A 24,412-nucleotide genomic window follows, 5' to 3' on the forward strand; every position below is an offset into this window, starting at 1 on the left:
TTATGATACTTTGCACATTGCTTAAGCATATCTGTCTGAGGTTTTTAAAAACCCAGAAGCCCATACAGAAAACATCCACTGGACAGCAGTTCACAGCTGGATTATAGTAGTCTCTACAGTGAGAACTTGTGTTGAGTAGAGTTGCTGTAGCTGAGATGGGCTCTCTCTGAGAGTTAGTATAGTGCAGTGAATAAGAGATCTGATAGTCCTACTTCAGATTACAAACCCTCCCAGTTATGATTTTAGAAAATGGCCTTAGGCCAAGTCACTGTTCTGTCAACCTCATCCTCCTCTCCCCTTACCGTCTTCAGCATGAGAATAATAATACTAATTGTTTACAAGGTTCTTATAAGGAATACTGAGGCAAGGTATGAAACAATTAAAATGCTCCAAAGAGCATACCAACTATGATTACTGTTATTTATTTACCAAAGCAATCACATTATGGCTGGTTAGGATTGGCATAGAATCTCTTTTGAATCCTACTTGTATAACCAACTTTTAAGGGGATTCACTGTTCATTTACATGATTAATTGGACCATCGTCCACATGAGTATCTTCAAAGAGGTTGGAATTTATGATGTCTTTCTCACCTCTGTGCCTTTAGTCCCAAATTCTTCTTTGCTTCTCCTTTGTGCAAATCAAACTTCTGAATCTTGTTTCTGCATATCACATTTTTCCAGTAAAATGTAGACTTCCTAATGTTAATTTTGAAGCTATTGTCAAAAATATTTTTAAACACAAAAAGAAATAAAATGAGGAACATTTGCTCATCCCTAATTGCATGTAAATTTCATGGCAGGGGTGGGGGTTAGTTGCCCATCCCAATACTCTTAACCATTTCTGTCCCCAGACCAATGCAGAACATCACTTCAACATCTAATAGACTTGTGATTATATCGATCTCTTAATGCTAAGGTTACAGCTGGAATTAGAATGAACTAGATTATCTTGTCTCCATTTGGAATGAGCACTCTTAAAGCAAACTTATGTATGCTTTATCTGGATCAGGCACAAAATGGCTTGATATAAAGTTTGCTGTTATCAAGGTACTTGTGCCTCAGAATGCTGTCATTAATGTAATCAGAAACATAACAAGACCTAGAAGTAGTTTTCCAAACTGCAGGTGTGGCCTGGAGAATTCCCAGAATTTCAGATCCAGACTACAGAGATCACTTCCCCTGGAGAAAATTGCTCCTTTGGAAGAAGAACTATATGGCATTAGACTCTGTTGAGCTCCTTCTCCTCCCCAAGCCCCTCCCTCCCCAAGATACACCTCTAAATCTCCAGGAATTTTCCAAGCCAGAGTTGGTAACCCCAACCTAAAAGTCTTCCCAACTCTGATGCCCTTTCCCCAAAACTTATTTTCCAGCAGCAGCATAAGAGCAGAGTTGTTTCTTTGACCATCATTATGCCATAAAGCTTTACCAGTCGGAAGTTCCTGTGAACAAGGTCCCTGGGAAATTGTAAGTTGCCACAGTTTCTGCATCCTGGGTCCAAAGAATGATGAGTAGTTTGGAATGCAGCTGAACTTATCTTTCAGCCATGCTGAAATTTCTGAAACATGATGGGGCAAACAAGAGGTCTAAAAACCAACTTACGGAAATGTCCAAATTACCATGAAGAATCTTGCTATTTTTCTCAATGAAAAAGTAGTATACATCTGGTAATTCATGAATAAAAAGAGGGATGCGAGGACTCAAGGCTCAGCCACTTGGGTTGTTCAGAAAATATGAAAACTTGATCAGTATTTGAAGGATCAGCTGCACACACTTCTCCATTATTGCTTCACCTTTCAAGGCATCCAAGCACTAAAGACAGATTTCAAACTAAGGCTTCGTTCAGACCCCTATCTGGGACTGAAACCCTATTCCAGTGTGGGAGGAATGGGCACATATGCCCCTTCCCAGCACACTCATGTTATAAAATGTGACAAGGCCACTTTGCACTTCATCCTGAAAAGAATTTTTTTCCTCCTTCAAAAAATCCAGAAGATTGTGCAGTTGGGTCTTCCATATGCCTGGTTGTGTGCTCAGAGCACCTGAACCAAAATTACTCTATGAACATAAAGCCTAGCTCTGGAGCAGGCTTAAGCCTTGAAGAGCACCTGAGTAATATTAATGGTTCTTTGCATCTTTTTATCTGTACTTGGATTTAGTGTGGCACAACATTGTTTGTAGTTCCAGGATTCTTTTTATTTGTTTTGTGAAGGAATTATTCGGGTGGAGGGGGCAGGAGTTTTAATTTTACACAGTGGACTCACTGAGGTTAAAACTAGAGATGGGCACGAACAGCTATACGAACAAAAAAAAAGCCACAAACAGCCCAATCAGCTGTTCGCAAGCAAGCTGTTCGTGAGGCCCCGTTCCCCATGAACATGTGTTCATTCCAAGCCCTGCTCATGGTGTTCGTCAGCCGTTCGTAAAGCCAGACAGTCTGGCACCTGCAATCAATTCCCTTGGCAATGTAGGCAGGGACTGTCTGAACTCTGTCTGAACTCCTTCTGTTGCCCTGGAAACCCCAATCTAAACCCAACTTACCTTGATAGGCAGGTCTCTCTTCCAAGCATGGAGCTCCCATTTTGTTACATGGGAGCAAAGAGCAGGGGGGAGGGGGGGTCTTCTATAGCCATGGGAACACCAATCTCATCCCTCCAAACCCTGTTAGGCAGTTCTGACCGCCAACCACAGACTTCCTGTATTGTTCTATGGGACCTCTGAGGTCCACCTCTTGAAATGGGGCCCACCTCTTGAAATGGGGCCAAAGTCAACTGATGGCTCCTATTGTATTGAATGGGAGTTTCCTGGGGGCGCTAGCTTTTGGAATGTATAACTCCGAGATCCGTATTGCAATCTTGACCAAACTTGGCTGATGGCTGGAGGAGAGCCTGCTGAACACTCCCTGCAAATATGGGCTCTCTAAGTCCCAAGGGGGCAGTTCTGGCCCCCACGAACATCCAACCATGAACATGTTCGTGAACAGGTCATGTTTGTCGATGTTCATGAATCCCTGTTCGTGGATGGCAACGAACAACAAACATCGTGTTCAGGTTTTTTTCCTGTTCATGCTCATCTCTAGTTAAAACCAAAAAGTTGCATGGGGAGAAAATTGCTTAGATTATCCCTTTCCTCAATTTGTCATGTACTGTTGCTCCCAAGTTCTTTTTATTCTCATAGTAAAAAATATATGTATAGCAGTACGGTATAACATCCTTGGAGAAATACAGTTCCATGATCTTAACTGTGACAGAGTTTGGCTTCCCTGCAATAAATGCAACAGGGCCAGGAAACTCCAAACACTATTCTACTGTGGTTGTTGTGGGTTTTCTGGGCTGTATTGCCGTGGTCTTGGCATTGTAGTTCTTGACGTTTCGTCAGCAGCTGTGGCTGGCATCTTCAGAGGTGTAGCACCAAAAGACAGAGATCTCTCAGTGTCACAGGGAGATGTGACACTGTGACACTGAGAGATCTCTGTCTTTTGGTGCTACACCTCTGAAGATGCCAGCCACAGCTGCTGGTGAAACGTCAGGAACTACAATGCCAAGACCATGGCAATACAGCCCGGAAAACCCACAACAACCATCGTTCTCCGGCCGTGAAAGCCTTCGACAATACTATTCTACTGTCCTTAAGGCATTACTTCTATATCGAAGTTTAAAAAGTGGCTTAAAATAATGTTGATTTTTCTGTGTGCTAAACTGTTTTGATAAGGAAAGAACACCTCCAGCATAGCATTGTTCAAACTCAAATGAGAATTACCATGAAGTATAATATCAAATTTGAAAAAAACAACTACCACCAAAACCCAAGCCACAAGCATTACTTTAAGGAAAGAGCCCATTCAGTTAATGTTTTATGATAAGAACATAACTATAAGTTTTGGCAACATAGAGAAAGAGTGAGAATTCCTGTTGGTTTTTAAGCACAAGCATTGTTGTGAGTACCATTATATTATAAATTCTTTCCGAAATAGAATCCACAATAATAATTTTAAAGCAAGAATAGCTCTTGTTCTTTAATGAGCCGTGCTCATGAATAAAGCAGTTTGATACTTTTGTGTTCATACAATGAAACAATGTAATTCAGAAGGCAGGTCATATGTTCAATAGCAGAATAACCTTTAATTAGTTGCATGTTACTCTTTTTAAAAAAAGGCAATGTGATAGCTACTGTGCACTCTTTCATTCTTGAAAACTTTATACAAGATATATTTTGTAAAGCTGTCATGTTTAATTCTTGTATACTATGTTGTCAGACCCTTTAATATAACACCTTGGCTAATGAAACACTAAGAGCCAAGCTCGAAGTAACTTCTTTCATGTGGAGAACACTTGATTGGTCCCGTAAGTTTACCTGGGAAGTGAAATCAGAGTGTCCTTCCCCTCTCTGTGAGAATCGCTGGCTGAAGAGCCAGAGAAAGCCGGCAGCAGCAGCAGCTGTTGCAAATTGTTCCTGTAGTCACAAGCCTGCTGGACACGAGGGTCCCCAAAGATTGTTTGGGAACAGACAGCTGCTTCTCTCTCCCAGGGCGTCCTGCGGGCTGCCTGCTCCCAGGGAGCTGCTCTGGAGGAAGCTGCCACGTTGGCAAAACTCCAGCCACAATGACAGCAGAGGGATCTGCTGCTGCAGCTCTAACATGCCCTCACTCCTGTTTTTCTCTGGGAGCTCAGCAGCAGGGGAAGGGCATGTTAGAGCAGCCATCTAAAATGATACTGATAGAACAGGCTAGGAGCAGACTAAAAACATCTTTAAAAAATGGAACCCCTTTAGTTAAAAGCATGAATAAAAAGAAATGTTTGGTCCTGGAGTGAAGAAAAGAGTAAAGCAGGTGCTATGGGAGCCTCAAGGGGAGGTCAATCCAAAGACGAGGTGCTACCATTGAAAACACCATGGTTCTGATTGCCACCTGCTTACTTCTACAGGTTGCAGGACAGAGAGCAAGGCTTGATAAGAGTATCTCATCTCATTCTTATCTTCATTAAGCTTCAGTTTATTGGCCATGATCCATTTCATTACCTTCTCCAGGACTTCCACAGATCCTCCTAGCTCAGCTTTTAAGGAGAAATAGACATGGATGTTATCTGCATGTTGGTGACACTTTACTCCAAATACCTAGACAATCTCTCCCAGCAGTTCCATACAGATGTTGAAAAATGAGTAAAGAACATTTACTGTGGGCAGCGTAAGTGTTCTGGGGCTGAGCAGCAATCCCCCAGCACCACCTTCTGAAATCTGTCAGCCATGTATGAATGGAACCACTGGAGCGGGGTAACCCTTCCCCCTAGCCTGACCAGCCTTTTTAGAAGGATGTCATGGTCAATGGTATCAAAAGCTGCTGACAGGTCCAGGAGAATTAACAGGGATACAACCCTAGCCATTTTCCTAGTGAAAATCATTCTTGAAAGTGGCCAGCATTCTTTCTGACCAAAACTCAGGCCTGAATCAGAATTGAAATATGTATAGTCAATCTGCCTCCTCCAAGACTTCCTGAAGCTGCATAGCACTCACCCCACTCCATCAGGCTCCTTCCCCATGAAAAGGATATTGGTCACTGGGTGGTAGTTGTTTAGGCCATTGACGTCCAGGGATGTCTTCTGTATGAGGGGTCTCTTCACCACCTCTTTCAAGAATGCTGGAAAGACACCCTCCCATAGATAGGCATTTATTACCTCCTGTAATACCTTAAGCAAACTAGCCCAGCTTCACAGCAACCACCCCCAAGGCAAGGATCAAATCTGGACAGGGTGGATTCCACCCTTCTGATCAGGTTGTTCATTTCATGAGGCCTTACCAACTGAAATCCATCCATACAACTAAGACGACTATGCTCCTGTGATTTGACTCAATGAGTCATGGCATCCAGGCCACAGTGGATGCAAGTGATTTTATCTACAAAATGCATTGCAAAAGAGTCACAGTGAGCCTGCATGTTTTCTGGATTAACCACCTCTCCTGTCTTGGAAAAGAGCCCCCCCCCCACCAATAGCTTGTAAAATCCTTGCTGGACAGCATTATATGGACACAATAGTGGCAGAGAAGTGAGCAGGGATATTTTATTTATTTATGTTATTTAAAATCTGCCTTTCTCACTGACACTCATGGGGGATTACACAGTGTGAGTCAGTACACTCAGGATCAAAGACATTTTAGTAAAACATGTAATGGGTATATACATCCAAATTTGCAAAGATTTTTAAAAACCCATAGAAATCCGAATCTAGAGCTGAAGAAATGCTGAAACAGAGCATAAGCAATTATAAGACTGACATATTAAACAACACTGGAACTACCAAGTGGATCATACTTATAGCAGTAGTAGTGGGGTGTATTTGCAGCAATAGTAATAAATTCTGTGTTCTCTCCCTATCCCTTTACTAATGGATCTCTCTCAGACCTCTTCCTTACAGTACACCCTCTTATCTGGGGGAAAAGCCCTCTTGAATAATTCAGTTTTGCATTATTTGCGGAAGGCCAGGAAAGTGGGAGCTTTCCTAACTTCCTCAGGTAGACCACTCCATAAAGTAGAGGCTACCACAGAGAATGCATGTGCATGAGCGGCTGTTGATTTTGCCCATGTGCAAGGTGGCACCTGCACAGATGAGCCCATGTGCAAGGTGGCCCTGTTCAGATGAGCGAAACTGCTGCTGTGGAATATAGGGAGAGAGGTGGTCCTGTAGATATAATGGACCAAGGCCATGAAGAGTTTTCTAGGTGATAGCCAATATCTTGAATTGGCTCATTAACTGATAGGCAGCCAATCGAGTGACTGTAGAATGAGAGTAATATTCATGGTCTTCTTAACTCCCAGTAATAGCCAAGCTGCTGCATTCTACACCACCCGGAGACTCCAAGTTAACTTATAGTTACTTAATGCATTATAGTGACCTTCTGCCTTGGATCTGGCAGGAAGTCAGAGCTGACCCTGTTCTAGATCAAGGGATCTGTCAGAGCCAACATCCAGAGTCCTTTCCTCAACTCCAATGCAAGTTGGATTGTGGTCAGATCTGCATCCGGGGTGCTCTTGCTTACTGGAAGTCGATGGCTTGCCCTACAGCATCCCAGAACCAACAGCCAAGAAGGCTAGAACAAAGTCCAAGTGTCACAAAAAACAGAAGGCCACAGTATCTCACCTGAGAATTGCAGATCCAAAAAACCATAAGAAAGGACCTCAAGATAATTGATGTGCCCAAGAAGCCCTTGATCTGCTCACATTCCCCCTCTTTCTCATTATTGGAAGACAAAAGGGAACCAGTCCTGCACCATTCAAAATTGGAAGATTGGAACCAAAACCAGTCTGCACTACAGGGCCCTTGTTCTTACCAGTGCCCTTTCTGGAATCCTTACTATATTCCTCCTCCTTATGCAGCTGATTGGGAAAATGTCTGTCATCCAGTTCCCCATGGATTCACCTTGAACCTGATCCTGGCAAAGACTTTATGCTACCGCCAGGCTCCTGGTTTGTAGTTTTGGACCTCTGGGACACCTGCTCCAGATACGAATACATCCAGCGCACCATACATTCGTATGGTTTCAATATGACTATCAAATTTATCAAGACAAAGTCCTGCCATTTGATACGGCAACCACCCCGTGAGTGTTCACCAAATTCATGGCAGTAGTGGTTGTCCACCTTAGAATGGCAGAATATTCTATCTACCCCTACCTGGAAGACTGGTTGATCACTGCACAGTTGCCAGAGGTCCTACAAGACCACATTAACCTCACTATTGCCACCTGTAGGAATTGGGGTCTGGCCATCAATTGGAAGAAATCTTCCTTTCCTTTTCAGAGCTCCTATGATCAAATTATCTTGAGCAATGACTAATAGAATAATAAAATAATTTCTAATGGAAAATATGCTAGACAGAAATTTGGATCACTGTCAGGCATCAGGGAAGAATCTCCCCCTGAGAATTATTAATTGGAGCACAAGTCAAAAAGAGGTATAATCCAACAATTCCTAAAAACAGTAAAAAGAGGACATTCTACTTGTTTATGAGACAAAGTGTCAGTTTTACCCTGACCACAAAAACAAAGATGATATGAGTGTGGAATATGATAAAATCTGCCATTCAGTACTTCACAGGGGTGAATATTCAATCAAGCCAGGGCAAATGCCTGAATATAATGAAAAGCTGTTAAATTTCTCATGTAGGATAGTAAGGACTGTGGAGGTAAGACACCAAGAAATTGGGTTGAGCAAACTCTAAGAGCCTGTATCACCATAGTATTATAATCAAGGTGAATAAGACAACGCTTAATAGTAGATAGGGTCTCTGCCTTATCCTGCACTAGAATATCTTCGGTTCTGAGCTCCAACTGCCATAACCTTGCATCAATAATCTTCATCGAAGCAGAATAGTAAACATCTTGTTTTTTTGTTTTTAAAAACAGACTTTCCCTTTTTGTGGTGAAGATGGTCTTTATTCTTAAGTTAAAGCATGCTCTAGCTTCCAGCAACTTTTGGCCTAATTCAGCCCTGAGAGATACATTTGAGACACGTTGAGGAATGCCTATTATCCTCTGTATAAATTGGCAAAGGAAGGATCAAAAGGTTTTGTAATCACCAAGATCCAAATAGCAATGCCATAGAGTAGCTGTGGAATTGGAAGAAATCCTGTATAGTTCAATTCACAGGGGCATCTTTAAACTTGGTCTGTAAGAGAGCTTTCCTACCACTTGAGAGAGCATGTAAGATAAAATACTTGGTCAGCTCCTTCTCAGTGACTAGATTTCAGTCAGCATTAAAAATTCAGACATTGCTCAGTCTTATGGCTTCAGCCACTTCAGTGGTGTCCTTGGCAAGAATGTACACGAGGAGGTTACAACTTTGGTTCCTGGAGTGCATAACCCAAATGGTAAATTCACAAGCCAGGAACTATTCTATCCCATGGGCTGTCATTCGGCCTTTGAGGTGGTGGTCAGAGAATGCCCACCTTCTTCGGGGAGTGGCCTTTGGTACCCCAGGCGTTGAGAACATGATCACAACAAATGCATCCTGGAGGGGTGGGCAGACCATTGCCAACAAACCTCAACTCATGGGATCTGGAAAGGTCTCTTCACATAATTTTGGAGATGCAAGCCATTCGTTATACTTTTATCTCTTTTGCAGATATGGTAACCAACAAAGTAGTTCAATTCCACATCAACAACATGATGGTCATGTTCTGTGTGAACAAACAAGGGGGCACGGCATCATAGACACTATGCACAGAGGCAATACAAATTTGGGGATGGGTTGTACAACATGGTTCTCCCTCCAAGACTATCCACATTGCTGGTTCTATCAACCTGCTGTCAGACCACTTAAGCAGTCTAGGGTCCTCCAATCACAAATTGTCATGAAGGGAATATTATCTCCAACAGGTCTTCAGGCAATGGAGGGGGAGGCTTTGATGTAGATCTGTTCGCTACAAGGCCCTCCAAAGCCCCTCTGTTTTGTTCCCATGAAGGGAATGACAGGTTGTCGATAGGAGATGCCTTCCAAATCTGGTGGACGGGAGCCCTGTTTTATGCCTTCCTGCTCCTACTATTGTTTTGGCAAGATAGAAGCAGAGAGCACCAGGTGCATCATGGTGACACCTTTCTGGTCTTGACAACTGTGGTTTCATCTACTATTGGCACTACCCATGAATCACTATATTCACTTCCCTCTGGCCTCAGATCTGTTACACTGCAGTCAAGCAAGGCATCACAATATACTGCAACTTACAGCCTGGATTCTATAGGGACAACCTTTTCAAATAGAGTAGCTGAGGTACTGCTGAATGCCTCCAAAGCTGTCATACACATGGAAGTGGGAGTGGTTTGCAGCCTGGGCAGAGTCTCAAGGGGTATCACCCTCTTCATGCCCAATCTCTGTCAGGTCTGACATAAGTTCCTTGTGTGATTTAACCAGAGAGACTCCATTTTAATCCTGTCAGTGTTTTAAGCTCTTCTTTTGCAGGTGACAAGCAGTACAGTAACAGTTATCTCAAAGAAGAGGAATGTTTTGACTACAGTCTTTCCAGCCTTGGGAAAGTTTCACTCTCTCAGTTTCAAGCCGTTTGTTTTGAGAACTGTGGGGGGAGGATGGGAATTGATGGGCTATGCTACTCTGTACCTTAACCTCTACCTTCATTCGTAACAATACACGTGTACCAGCTAAGATATTGCATCTTGGCCAGTGGACTATAATGGTTGTTTATATTCAGTAAAATCTTTTGAAACCAATGGACTCATGTCTAATGGCAAGAGATAGTCTGGATTGCAACTTTTATCAAGCCACAGTCTGACAATCTCAACTGCTTGGATACCTTCTCAGCCTTAAAATAGCAGGCCTGTCAGACTCTTCTGTTACAGCACATATAACTGCAATCTGCTCCTTCCACTCTCCGGTTGATGACAAATTCTCACATTATACTTTTCCTCAAACTGTTGGCTCACATTATACTTTTCCTCAGTGTTGGCTAATGTGCCACAGTGGTCCCTTTACCTGCTTTTAACCAAACTAATATCCATTTGAACCCATAGCTACTTGTTCTTTGATGTTACTATTGATGAAAGTAGCCTTCCCAGTGGTGATCACATTGGCAAGACATGTTAGTGAGATGGCTGCACTAAGGAGGGATTCCCCTTTTATTAAGATACATACAGAGGAAGTAGTCCTTAGGACAAGCCTTCAGTTCCTTCCTAAGGTGGTGTCCAAATTTCATACTTCTCAGGACATAGTACTCCCAGCCTTTTTCCATCCCCTGATTCTGAAGCAGAGAAGGCCTTCCATCTGCTCAATGTTAGGAGAGCCATCCTATTCTACTTAGACCGTAGCCTCATCTCAAACCATTTCAAGATAGGTAGTGCAAACTATTAGACTGTGCTTCCAATTAAGTACAACTACCTTGCACCTTAGAGTTACATGCGCATTCCACTAGACCCCAAGCATCATCCACAGATTTCTTCAGTGGTATATCCATACAGGATATCTGTAAAGCAGCTACTTAGTCATTGGTGGACACCTTCATGAGACTCTACACAGTGGATGTCAACAAGAGAAGAGATGCTGTAGTGGAACAAGCAGGTCTACAGTTCCTGTTTCAATGAAAAGCATCACCCCCCACTCCTATGGTGAATAGTTTGCTAGACTCCCATGTGGGACTGCACTGAAGACAGAAAATGAAAATAGGGTTTCACTTACCTGTAACTATTTTTCCTTGAAGTCCTCTGTGCAGGCGCATATACCATCCCTCCTGCTCCACTGTGAGCTCCCTATTATAACATGAATAGGGTGGCACCCCTCCCAGGGCTTGGGCTGTTTGGGTGGAAAAGCAGCCGCACAAGCACTTTCTGAGGGAGAAAGTGCTCCATTTGCGGTCTTAAAGCTACACAATTCTACCAGACAGCTGGCCTACATATGCACAGTCCCATGTGGGCCTGTGCAGAAGATATCACTGAACAACAGTTACAGGTAAGTGCAACCCTGTTTTACTGTTGTTCTCAGAAAAATGTATTTGATTGATTATTGAATTTTTGTACTGTTTTATTCTCATTGTACATCATTGTACATTAATGTTATCTGTGCCCAAATATTAGGTTTTGTCTCACTGCCTGTATTAATAGCATCATTCATTTTATTCTTATGTCCAAAGGTACTGTGTACTTTTAATATTACTCGCAAGGAGAACCCTTAAGCAAATGCCTGTTAAAAGCTAATTTGAGGTCAGCCTATTTTGTAGTCTGTATTATGAAACTTTCCCCCCTTAAGCCTCATGGTCAAGAAAGGCATGTTAATCTTCTTTAATTATGAACTCAGACAAATATGCATTGTGCTGGTCTTCAAATTGAATGTTGTGTGTGAAGGTCAAATAGATTTCTACTGAACTAGGTCTCCCCCCCCCCCCACACACAAATTGTTAATGCTGAAAAATCACTTCTATTGAAAAGGAAATAGGAAAAGTCTTTCATTAAGGCTGCTGGATCTTGAGAAGAAGTAATTTTGATAATCTTTTGTTAAAACTGATGCTAAGAATGTTAATGAAAAACTTTGTTGGAAAGTAAAGTAGAGTGAAATACACTTTTTGATGCAACTCAGCTGGATTGTGTTAATATCTCTCTTAATATCTAGAGAATAGCTGTAGTTGGCTTAAGCACTTTACAATTTAAAAGGAAAACTTGACAGGTGCTGAATGTGCAAACCTATGGTATTAGTCATTAATACAAAGTAAAATTCACTCATGGATGCTGGGACACAGTGGCATCTAAAATGTATGAGTAAAGGCTGTCCTCTCAGAGCAAACCCATTCTTGGCATAGATTGATGGGCTCGCTGAAGGCAAGAATGGGGGGAAAGAATTGCAATTGCTTTTCTGTTTACTCTGTCAAGCTATTTCCAGCAGGTTTCCCCAAAATGTAACAATTGGGAAGCCAGTGGTAAAGTAAGAGTATAGGACAAGACATACAAGCTGCTTGGGGGGCACAGCAGCTGCCAAGTCTTCAATTTATTTGATGGTTTTATGGCTGGGGCAAGAAGTGAAGAGGAAGGAAAGAGGAAAAAATCCTAACAAAGGTTAGAAAGGGCAGAGGACGCTGCTGTGATTGGTGTGCCCCAGTTGTGTATGTGTTTGTATAGTAGGGAGTGTTCTAGTTATTCTGATAACCCTGACGTGGATAACCCAAGTGATCCTGATTAGACATGGGCACGATCCAGAAATAAATCCTGATTAAGCCGATCGTGGATCTGGGCTGCTGCCGAACGCAGGTTCCCAATTCTAACCGATCAAGTCTTGTTTCTGGTGTGAAATCGGGAATCGGGGAGGCCAGCGCCCAGGGCAACCGTAGTCAGGCTGTTGCACGTGCGTGCACTCCTGAGTTGCCCCTGCCCATGCAGCAAGCCGGCTGTCCCGGTGCACTGTGGAGCTGGCAGCAGCGCAAGTGGCTCGGAGGCTGCCCGCGCCATTCACCTGCCCCGCAAGACAAGGGGCGGCCGGCTTGCCCGCACGCCCCTTTTCCTGGGGAAAGACGAATGGTGCAGGTGGCCTCCCAGCCTCCCGTACTGCCTTTTGCCTTTCCCCAGGACAAGGGGCGGCTGGCTTGCCCACATGCCCCTTGTCCTGGGGAAAGGCGAACGGCGCGAGCGGCCTCCCAGCCTCCCGTGCTGCCTTTTGCCTTTCCTTTGTGCCCACTTCCTTCCCCCTCCCTCCCCTGGGTTGCTGCTCCATGTTTGGAAGGAAGCCTGCTAATCAAGGAAAGCTGGGCTTCCATTCATGTTTCGAGGACGACAGAAGGAGGGCAAACACAACTCATTTCCCTGACTCCGTTGCCCCGGGAATAAATTACTAGCGCCAGAGTGTCTGCAATTCCAAACAGAAACTGACCCATCCGATCAAGTCCCGAACAAGCAAACTCCCGACTGCTGGATCAGTTGCCATGGACAGAACCGATTAGCTGAGTCACGATGGCGAAAACGCCAAAATCGGGGGGGGGGGGTTGAAATCGTAATTCAGATCAGGCCCTTCTCTAATCCTGATCTCATCAGATCTCAGAAGCTAACCAGGGTCAGCCTTGGTTAGTAATTGGATGAGAGATCCCCAAAAAAGACTAGGGTTGCAGAGGCAGGAAATGGCCAGATGTTAGTTTGTTGCCACGAATAAGTCAGCTGTGACTTGAGGGCACTTTCCCAACATCACCAGTTAGTCTAATAAAAAATAGCTGATATATTCTCAACACCTATAAATGATTTACTCTTTATTATGCTATGAAGGATTTGTAAAACCCATTGTTAGGCACTTTGATGCCATAGAGATGTAACTCAAGCACATTAAAGACATCCTTCATGTATTTTGCCCCTTCTTGACTAGCAATCCTTCCCTATAAATCTAGTCTGCCAGTGTGGTACCAGGGTCATGTTGACCGCCACTGTGGTGTAGTGGTTACAGAGTTGAACTACGGACTGGGAGAACCAGGTTCATGTCCCCACACTGCTATGAAATTTACTAGGTAACTTTGGGCAAATCATACTGCCTTGTACTTATCTCACAAGGAAGGAAGAAGCATGTACTAGGCTCTGAGCTCATTGACGGGATGGTGGGATACGAATGAACTAAATAGATATCCCTATAGTTCCCTAAGATCCTTTTTCATCTACCAATAGGGCTAGTCCTGATAACAGGAGCCCCCTTTGTGTGATGCTGAAGTGTCTGTCTGTCTATCTTAAAATTATTCCACCTCTACAAGAACCTGCCCGAGGCAGCTTACAAAATAAAAAATTAATAAAAACAAAACATTAAAAGGGTATTAATTAAAATTCAACTTTTTAAAAAATTCATCCCAGTATAAAGCACAGATCATACAAACTTACCATTGACAGCTTAAAACAGCAGTTTCCAGATTAAAATAGTATTAAAAAATACTTAAAAGCCTGAGTGAACAGAAATGCTTTGGCCTGGAACCCAAAATAAGACAATGTAGCAATTCCTGGGATAAGTTGCTAAAAACAAATATTATGATAGTACCATGGATATATTTCCCAACAAACCATTGAATGGCAACCTGAATTTGTGAAGCCTGCCATTGAGATGATTGTAAAGAAGCCCCACCATGTATCTGACCCATTCAGATAATGTAACAAAGAATCCTGTCACAAGGCTGAGAGAGCAGGTGCCTGGGAGTCTTTTGAGAAGGCTCTGGCTGCTAATCTCTAGTAGAAAAATGGACTGAACAACAAAGTGCAATAATTGCAAAGGATGAACTCAGAATGTTTGTGCAGAGTCCATATTCAATTGGAAAAATAGCCTTGGAGCAAAGAGATGCCACTTACTCAATCTGCATCGTAGTGTTCTCTAAGCAACCATTGATTGCAAAGCAAGCTGTGAAAAAAATAATTTATTTTTATCAGATAATTATGGAGGAAATAAACATACTTTGCCATTTTTCAGGGATAATGGTAGACAGGCAGTTGCTGTCTTTCCATCCTTCTGAGCTTTTTCCAGAACAAAAAATATTTCCAAGTTGCTTTAGGTTCCCTGGTTGCCCTGGAGACAACTGCATTGTCTTGGCACTCCAGAATATTGGCAACAGCTAATAGATGTCTTTGTACCAGCTCCTCTGTATTTACATTTCGGATTGTGTTAGTTCTAACTGTATTAAACTCCTTCAAGTATAAATAATATGACATATTGTTATCAAAAGCAGCAGATGTTGCTCTAACAAGCATATTTTCTCGATCTGAACAGGGAAAAGCAGAAAGCGAGACAAGTGCCAGAATACAGAAATATATCCTCAAGTTGAAACGGAACTGTGCCCTTGCTCAGTATTTACCACCCGGCCCCATGGAAATTGGTCAGAATGCATTATATCTGTCCGACAAACAGAGCTACAATTAGAAGCAAGATTTCATGGACATGCGAAAGAGTGTGGAGAAGGTGTGAGATTCCGAGCCCTTGCCTGCTATGATAAGACTGGCAGACTTGTGGAACCGTCTCTCTGCAACCATTCAGGTAAGACAGCATGAAATGTGTGCAAACAAGTGAGGCTTTGAATGAGCCATTTGGTGAACTGAAGGAGAGGGGTGTCGAGTTGGAAATTGTCTGAAAGTGATTCTTATTAAACTTTTTCTATCCTCAAACATACCCTAATACACTTGTCCATTTCATTCAAATCACAGGAGGAAGAAATAGTAAGATACAGGAGCAAGGATGTAGGTGTAGTTATACTGACAATTCTCTCATTCCTCAAATGATCATCCAATCAGAATGTGATAGTTATCCTTTCCAATATTTTCTGGAAACTAGAAAAAGACTTTTAACTAAATTTTCACTGAAACTAGTGGCTGCAGACCTTCATAGTGTACTAATTCCCTGTCACCAAGTCTTTTGTCTGTGCAGGTGATACGTTTTCACTAAGTTATTTCCAAGACTCCTATTTTTTTTCTTTAGATACTTGTCAGAAAAAGATGAGAAGGCACTCTGTGAAAGGGAGGGTGGGATGTATCTGATAACAACAACAAGCTGAAAGTGAATATCCCCGAATAACCAACATTTTGCTCTCTCATCTGGAAATCAGGCAGAGTAGTGAAAGTTTGTTCATTTTTGCCACTTATGCTCTATGAGGACCCTGTCCTGCAAGTTTTGCAGAAGGGTGTTGTGACAAAGGAACTTCTACATTTGTGGTATTTTTTAATGATGGCTGTGCAGTGCTGTGTATCAGAACAAACAGTGAAGCAAAATATAACATAAAAACATTCATAGCAGAGATGTTTTGCTGTGATCTAAATATGTATTCCTTCTGGCTTTTCTGGCTGCTTGACAGAAGACGTACATTAGAACAAAATGATGGATGGTTCATCTTGCTTCTCCCCCAACCTGTCAGTCATAAAATGCTACATGAATATTTGTTGATTACATGTTCACCCTTTGTTTTATTTATTATTATTTGTGTCATTTATAGTCCACTTTTCTCACTGAGACTCAAGGTAGATTACACAGTGTGAGATTAATACAGTCAAAAGCCTTTTTGAATAATTCAGTTTTGCATCATTTGCAGAAAACCAGGGGAGTGGGTGCTCTCCTGACCACCTCAGGCAGCCCAGTCCATAGGTAGGAGTCACCAGATGTACAAGTAGCAGTTGATTTCGCCCATGTACAGGGTGGCACCTGCTGGAGACCCTATTCAGATGAGCGAAGCTTCCGTGGAGGAACATAGGGAGAGAGGCCGTCCCATAGGTATGCTGGACCAAAGCCACGAAGAGCTTTGTATGTGATAACCAATACCTTGAACTGAGCATGGTAACAGATAAGTAGCCAATGGAGTGACTGCAGGATGGGGGTGATGTACATGCTCCACCAAGGCCCACCACCCACTGCAACTCTCCCCCCTCCCCCCGGTTTTCCTTCTGTGCTGTTCTTGGAGATTCACTGATTTCTAGGAACCAAATTCAAGGAGGCTCATCAGATTGTAGCAGGAAAAGAAAGTGGGGAGGTTCCACTCAGCAAAGTTTGCATATAGTTGGTTACGCCAGCATACTTCTAAATGCTGCAGAATTGCTCTAGGGATTGAAGTAGGTAAGTCTTTTTTTTAAAAAAAAAAGTATTGCAAGTGTCAGCTAGCAACCTGCAGAATCTTTTTTTTTTTTCAAAACTCAATCCTAAACGTGAAAAGATACAATTGAACACATTGACAAGCTCCACCGGACTAAAAATGTTGCATCTCTTACTGACAGACAACTGTTTCCTTAATTACGAACATGAGAGTTAATTGTCCTGAAATTACTGTTGTATGTTTTTACCAAATAGCTGCTGTATTTAATGCAGCATTGTGCTTAACAATAGTATAGAGGTTGTGGGAATTTCAGAAAGGAAGTTTAAAGATGGTGGAACAGTACTCAAATGCTTAAGGCCTACTTGTCTTCTGCCTGAACATAAGAAGGAATTATGTAGGCGGGTTACTTTATCATGCTGAAAGGCTCATCCCTTCCCAAGTCAACACATTTTCCCTTAGTTCTTCACTTTGCTAGGTTTTTTTAAAAATAATTCCATTCCTATTAGTGAGTTCTCAAGCAAGTTTGTTGCACTTCCTCTTATTAGGGGTTTTGTCATGCACTGCCTCCCTCCATCAGCACTGTATCCTCAGTGGGGAAGAGTAGCTTGTTAGCTTTACTGTTGTTGTGCTGTTCAAGTTTATTGCAATAAGAATCCAAGTAGGAAAACTGAGCGGGAGGAAATGCAATATAAAGATACTCTGTACTGGAGGAGTTCATTGGAGTATAACTATCTCATTCTTGAGCTGACAGGAAATTCATGGAAGGCAGCTTCTTGAGAGTTGTCACACACTTTTTAAGGTTTTTGTCTTCTCAGTCCGTGTAAGGGGAGAAAAACCCACAGCTTATTTCTTGAGGAGAGTCTATGTTTTTGTTGTCTGTAGGCAGCAATGTTAAGTAAAACTCTTTGAAAAGCTTGACATGATGTTCTTCCTAATACAGTCTCTGTGTGGAAAGTAAAATGTAAAACACAGTGTTGTTTTACTTACCAAATCACTATCCAGTCTTATAAACTCAAAAATCACTTTATGTGATTATTATATGTAACCATTCAGAGAAGGTGCTATAGAATTCACTGCACTGTTCATCCTTACAATAATTTCCACCACTTATATTGGTCAGACATAATGCCACACTGAGGTTCGGCACTACGTAAACTATTCCTGTGCTCAGGTGCACTCTCTTCCCCTCCATCTCCCTGAGTCACTGTGCAATCCTAAGCAGAGTATACTGATCTAAGCCCATTGACTTCAGTAGACTTAAAAGTGTGACTCTGTTTAGGATTGCACTGTCAATTAGTTACTTTTATCATTGGCACAAACTATGGATTGCCATTAAAACACATGAAATGGCAAATAAAGTTTGTACTAAAGGGAAAGTAACCAAATGAATTGATCTTAAACTACAGTTTGGTGATACATCGGAATTGAGCAAGTAAATCCGGTATGATTTTTTTCCCTTCAGATTTCCTGGTTAAACCCAATATTGTGAATACTAGACTTGTGATCTTGCAAGCTAAATAAAGTCAGTGAGCCATGTATTGTAGCCCCACCATCTATATTTTTACCGTCCTGTGCTGGCAGCAAAACTGGAAGGGGCCTCTTTCATTTTTGTCCCTTAAATTCAGCTTTGTGGGTCCTAAATTGTATTACCCTGATCTATACCATATGGCAGGGGTCCCCAATATGGTGCCTGTGGGGAAAGCAGTAGGCCAGGTGGGACTTTTACAAAGCATGGCTTCTGATTGGCCATTGAAATATTGATTGGCTGTGCAAACATTGCTTTGGCAGAAACTGCTTCCAAAGCACAAGGATTTTCACTGTGTTACTGAAGGTAAGCAGTAGCAGCCATTTTGTGGCTGGCACCATCTCTTGCAGCAACCATTATATGGCAGCCATACTGTTGCTGCGCCTACCACTGCATCATAATTCCAAATGTGCCTGTAGGCTCAAAAAACTTGGAAACCCCTGCCATATGGGCTTATCACACCAAGGGGTTTTCTCTATGGATTCCCCATTCAGACTAGTTAAAGGAGTCATATTAAACATCTGTGAATTACGACTGGGAACACTGCTATTAAAAGTAGGACAGGTTTGAAGATCTGACCTGTGGATATTGTTTATATGTTATTCCTAAAAAATATCTTGAGATGTCACCAGTTATAGCAAGATAAAGAAATAGCATAGGAACTATTGTGGGTATTCTTAAAGTATGGAAACCGCTGTTATAATGAATAGGATGCAGCTGTATGGATACCCAGTTGCCTCATACTGTTGCAAAGCAGCTGTTTGCAAGTGTCAAAAATCACAATGTTACAGCTATCTGGGTATGGAGCAGAATATATGAATCTCTGTTGATGCTCAACATATTTCAAGACAAAATTGGACTTTCATCAGAGGAAAACTCTTGACTAACTTATTTGAGTTTCACTGTTCATTAGTCCCTGTCCTGTGCCCTTCTACTGATGGTTCTTTCTTTGCTTGTTTTGAGATTTTCTCTCTTGCAGAACTAAAGTGTCACAAATTGGCCTGTGCTGAGCCACTCAAATAGCCAGCATTGTTGATGTATGTCTAAACACAGCTGCATGATAGAGGGTTGTTGCTCTGAGACAAGTTAGCTGGCTAATGCTGGTTTAGAACAATTGCCCTGTACTGAAGGCTGCAGCAATGAAAATGCAGGGTTTTTTAACAAGGTTATTTCTTCCAAGTACCGCCTTGAAGCTTTGCAATATGTGGGCTGTAATACATACAAGATACTGTTTAATATTGATTTTCCCAATGAGATGATACTTGTGTTGTCCATACTGTAAGCAGCTGATCCCAAGTTAAACTGCGCGGCCATTTTTGAATTATATTCACCAGTTATTGAAAGTGGCCTCAACTTTTTTTTTTTGCTTTTTTTGCTTTTAAAAAATGTTTTTGCACTAATAAATAAAAAAAGAAGAAGAAAGACAGTGGTTGGTGGTCGCAGCATGTAGCATATAATGCAACTGTGTCATATTTCCAGGTAAATTTTGAGTACTGGCTAATTTGAAACTGGTGTTCCATTTGTTGAATTATCAGCTCATGAAATGGATGCACTGGAGCTTTCATCATCATGGCTTCTGTGCAGTCCACGTGCAGGCCAACCACGGAAAAATTTCCGGAGCTTTCTAGAAGAAAAAGGGCCCCTCTTCATCCCCTTGGCACTTTTCTGCCCAAACCATCACATGACCAGGAGAAGGGACGCTATTCCCTCAGTGTTCATTTTGCTACCGCAGAGAGAAGATCGCCATTGCTGTTCTCCGTTTTTTTCTCATCTCATCCTTGAGGTTGAGGAGACTTACTTCTCTTTAATTTTTTTTAACCATCAATGGTCATTCTAGTGAAGAATAAAACTACATTTAAAAAAGAAAAGTTTCTGTTCTTTCCTTTTGGCTATAATGACAATAAGAGAAGTCTCTTCAAGACTGTATTGGCTGTGCCTTTTACATGACCCTGAAAAAAGTCCGTTGTGTGTGCCTTGTCTGCCTGGGGACAGCAAGATAGAGCTGCCTGCTTTTTCTGCCACCAATTTACCCTGAAGGCATGATCTGACAAAGGCCAAATCTAAACACAGGTCTCAAGTCTTCCGCTTTTTTCCTGCCCATTATTCGCTTCTCAGAGGGCTGTTCACATACTCTTACCTCAATGCCGCCATTCTCTCACATCTTTCGTGTTGCACCTCAGATGAATTTGTCATGTGTTCAAATGCTTCTCTTGTGCAGTTCTCACCATGGATGTGGACAAATAGAAGCGTTTCACAAGGAGACCGCCCCCTTCAAACCACTCCACTTCCGTGTTTGCAGCCTTTCCGGAACACCATCCCTCTTTACTGTGCAATTATCAAGCTTTTCCACTCTCTCCGCAGCATGCCTGCCTGCCCGCCCTTTCCCTTTTTTTTTTTTTTTAAACGGGACTTTCCCAGCATTGTTGCACAATCCCGGACATAAATCTTAATCGGGGTGCTCCAAAATCCCCGTGGAGACATCAAGGGGTGGCGTCATTTCCATTTCCGTGCCATTTTTAGGATGCCAAACAGTCAGAAATATTGGTGGCTGTTAAAATTATTTTTTTTAAACTGTTGAAATTATAGCGGAAATCCGTCATTCTAACATTACATTCAAGCGTCAAATAATTAGTCTGCCCATTTGGAGAGTTTGGATCACCCCCCACCTTAAATATCAGTTCAAATTAGCCCGCCAGAATAATGGTCCAATGGATTTCAAAGAAAAAGGCATAGAATAACATTAACCAATCATAGGCATCATAGGGGTGTAGCCTCGCCATAGCAATTTAGCAAAAAACGCTATAGCGGAAATCTGATGGGAAAAAAAATGAACGTGATGTCGTCATCGGCGACGTTGGATCTAAACTCGCCCTCGTATTGCATGATTCTACCAGGGATGTGGACGAAGTATAGCGCGAGGCAGTGGCAGTAAGAGAAGGGATGTGAACAGAGACTGGGACGTTGCAGGATTGAATCCAGCGCGATTAATGCACATGAAAAGCGGAAGGTAGGGAAGTGTGGATTTGGCCAAAGACTCCTCAGAACAGCTCTTTCTCAAAGGCTGTGGCTTTGTGCCAGCCTGATAGAAAGTATTTGCCCCTCCCTGGTACCCTCAGTTCATCATCGTGGTCACAATGCAGTCCCACAAGAGTACTGCACCAGTGCAGGCCAGCTGCAGAAGAAGATTCCACTTGTTTTATTTAGTCAGGACCAAGGATTTTATTACAGACACCAGTCTCATTGTAGCCAATTCTGGTCTAAAAATATCATAGTCTCTTCACAGTCCATATCCAGGTGGATAGCCTCTACCATAAACTCTGCCACAAGTTAGCTCATGTGGACTGTCCATTTAGGATCTGAACAAACTCCATGAGATTTGAAGCTACGTCAGTTGCTTTGTGAGCAAGGCTCTCCATCAAATCCATCGGTTCAGCTGTGACATGCTCATCAGCCTCCACCTTCACTTCCCATTATGCTATGATGTTGACTCTGCAAGAGAGGCAGTAGGTTAAGCTGTACTCCAGATTTTTTTTCCTTTGAGACCTTCATATCTACCATCCTAATGGGTAAGTCAGCTCACTAATCACCCTTGTGGGACTGCGCTGTGACTACAACAATGAAAACATGGTTGCACTTAACTGTAATCGATGTCCATCAAGTGGTAATCAGTGCAGTGACACAACTCTCCTTCCTGCCCCACTGTAAGCTTTTTTTAAAAAAAATCTCCAGCAGCAGAGGGAGAACTAATAGAAGGTACTCTCCACTTTCTCCAGCATGCCAAAAAAGGTGGGGAAACCAGCATGCAATAGGTGGGGGAACACCCAAAAGCGCTCTTCAAAGCTGTGGGATCTTCTCTGCACACCTGGGCAGGCACAGTACCCTTGCGGGACTACACTGGTGACCACTTGATAAACATCAGTTACAGGTAAGTGCAACCATGTTTTACCAAGGAATGAGCCCAGAGGTCAGAGCCAGTTTGATTTAGTGGTTAAGAGTGGCAGGACTCTAATCTGAATAACCGGGTTTGATTCCCCACTCCTCCACTTGTAGCCAGCTGGGTGATCTTGGGTCAGTCACAGCTTCTAGGAGCCCTCTCAGTTCCACCCACCTCACAGGGTGATTGTTGTTGTGGGGATAATGATGACATACTTTGTAAACCGCTCTGAGTGGGTGTTAAGTCATTCTGAGGATGGTATATAAATTGAATGTTATTATGTTATTATTATAGCCTCCTCAGAATGGCTCTTGATCAAAGGCTGTGGCTTTGCGCCAGCCTGATTAACGGTATCTGCTCCCTCCATAGTACCCTTGCTTCTCAGGAGATAAGCCCAGAAGTGTGGCCTGGCCCTTGGATCCAAAGCTGAGAGGTTTTTTAAAAGGCTTCGGCTGCTTGCCAGGCTGAATAATGTCCCCATACAGAACCTAATGGAGGCCTTTCCTAGCAGTCTTTCAGCAAGCTTACACAAGACAGGAGTAAAACCTGGGCTGGAACTCCTCCAGATTTTAGTATCCAGGGACTAACATAAAACATGAAACAGATACCACAGCCTTAAAATTGCTACTGCTAGGAGAGATTTCTTCTTTCAATTGTGTTCAGCCTGCCCCTGGGGTCATTCCTATATTAACAATTTCTAACAAAGGGCTTGTACCCCTTTGGATGTAACCCATTATTCAGAATGCTGAAAGCTGAGAAACGATGAGGGGGAGGGGACAGTTACTGCATGTTTCTCTTTTTTTTAAGTATCACTTGGCTGGGCTGCCCCTGGTATATGTGGCTAGGTATATGTACTTCAGGGGGAGGGGAGAGAGCAGCCAGAGTTAAGGTACTAGTGGACAGAGGGAGGTACAGTGGTAAAATGAGCCAGGTCATGTGAGGTCATGTTCTAGATGAGGTTATGCCCATTCCTCCTTCCAGTCCTTCTCCCAGCTGAAGGGCCCCTGGTAATTTTGCTGATCATCTATCTAGTCTGCTACTGGATGACAGGTTGGTTTATACTAAAATATTCCTCAGTCTCAGTGAGAAAGACAGTCAATAAATAAATACTGAATGAGGCCAACTGGTTTGTATCACAGAGATATAGATAGGCAAAGAGGGAAGGGTACTTCTTTCCCAGGTTTCCTGATTCAGCATCCATCTAGGTTTGGTGGTTGGAGAAGGGGAAAGGCTGTAGTCTATCTAGCCCCGGTGACATTCACAAGATGTTTCATTTTCCAAAGTCTCAGGGCGAAGCTACAAGTGACGAATGACACTTGAACGGCAAGTGTATTTCTCCCTGTTCACTTGTGCTCCACTCAATCCACTTGCCGTTCAAGTGTCATTCGTCACTTGTAGCTTGGCCCTCAGTGTTGAGTGTACATAGCTGATGCTGTGGACAAGGATTCTGTTGGTGTACCAGCCACTCCACTGCCCAAGCATCTCCCTGCTTGAGCTGACAGAGGTGGTCTTGGACTTGGCATTGAGAAATCCATGAGTTGTTACTCTTGGGGCTTCAATGCTCATACCCAGACTGCTCTGACAGGAGGAGCTCAGGACTCCATGGCCAACATGTCCCAGAACATTCTAATCCCTATGCATATAGCAGGTCATATGCTTCATTTGGTTTTCTCTGGGGGCAAGTTGCATGGTTTGGTAATGAGGGAATTTTGTACTCTGCCCTTATCATGGACTGATCTTTATCTGATGAGTTTTAGACTCACAGACATTTGGAACTTCTGCAGGGGCTGGGTGGTTTGCCCAGAAGGTTGATGAATCTGGTTTCCTGGCATCTCTTGGGGATTTTCTAGCTCGCAAGGCTGGTGTTTTGTCACAACCCTTATTGACCTGTAGGAGTGGAGATGACCCAGGCTCTGGATATGATTGCTCATAAGCAGCATCTTC

The 24,412-nt window shown here is 42.7% G+C and overlaps 1 protein-coding gene across 1 annotated transcript in view; it reads left to right on the forward strand.

Moving 5' to 3' along the window:
• Positions 1 to 24,412, forward strand: part of THSD7B (thrombospondin type 1 domain containing 7B) — a 578,528-nt gene that overhangs the window by 388,023 nt on the left and 166,093 nt on the right. Inside the window, exon 13 of the mRNA XM_054972840.1 lies at positions 15,206 to 15,469. Coding sequence (XP_054828815.1) covers positions 15,206 to 15,469 — 264 coding nt within the window. The remainder of the gene's footprint in view (positions 1 to 15,205; positions 15,470 to 24,412) is intronic.

The sequence above is a fragment of the Eublepharis macularius genome, chromosome 2 (assembly GCF_028583425.1).
Source record: "Eublepharis macularius isolate TG4126 chromosome 2, MPM_Emac_v1.0, whole genome shotgun sequence".
Lineage (NCBI taxonomy): Eukaryota > Metazoa > Chordata > Lepidosauria > Squamata > Eublepharidae > Eublepharis > Eublepharis macularius.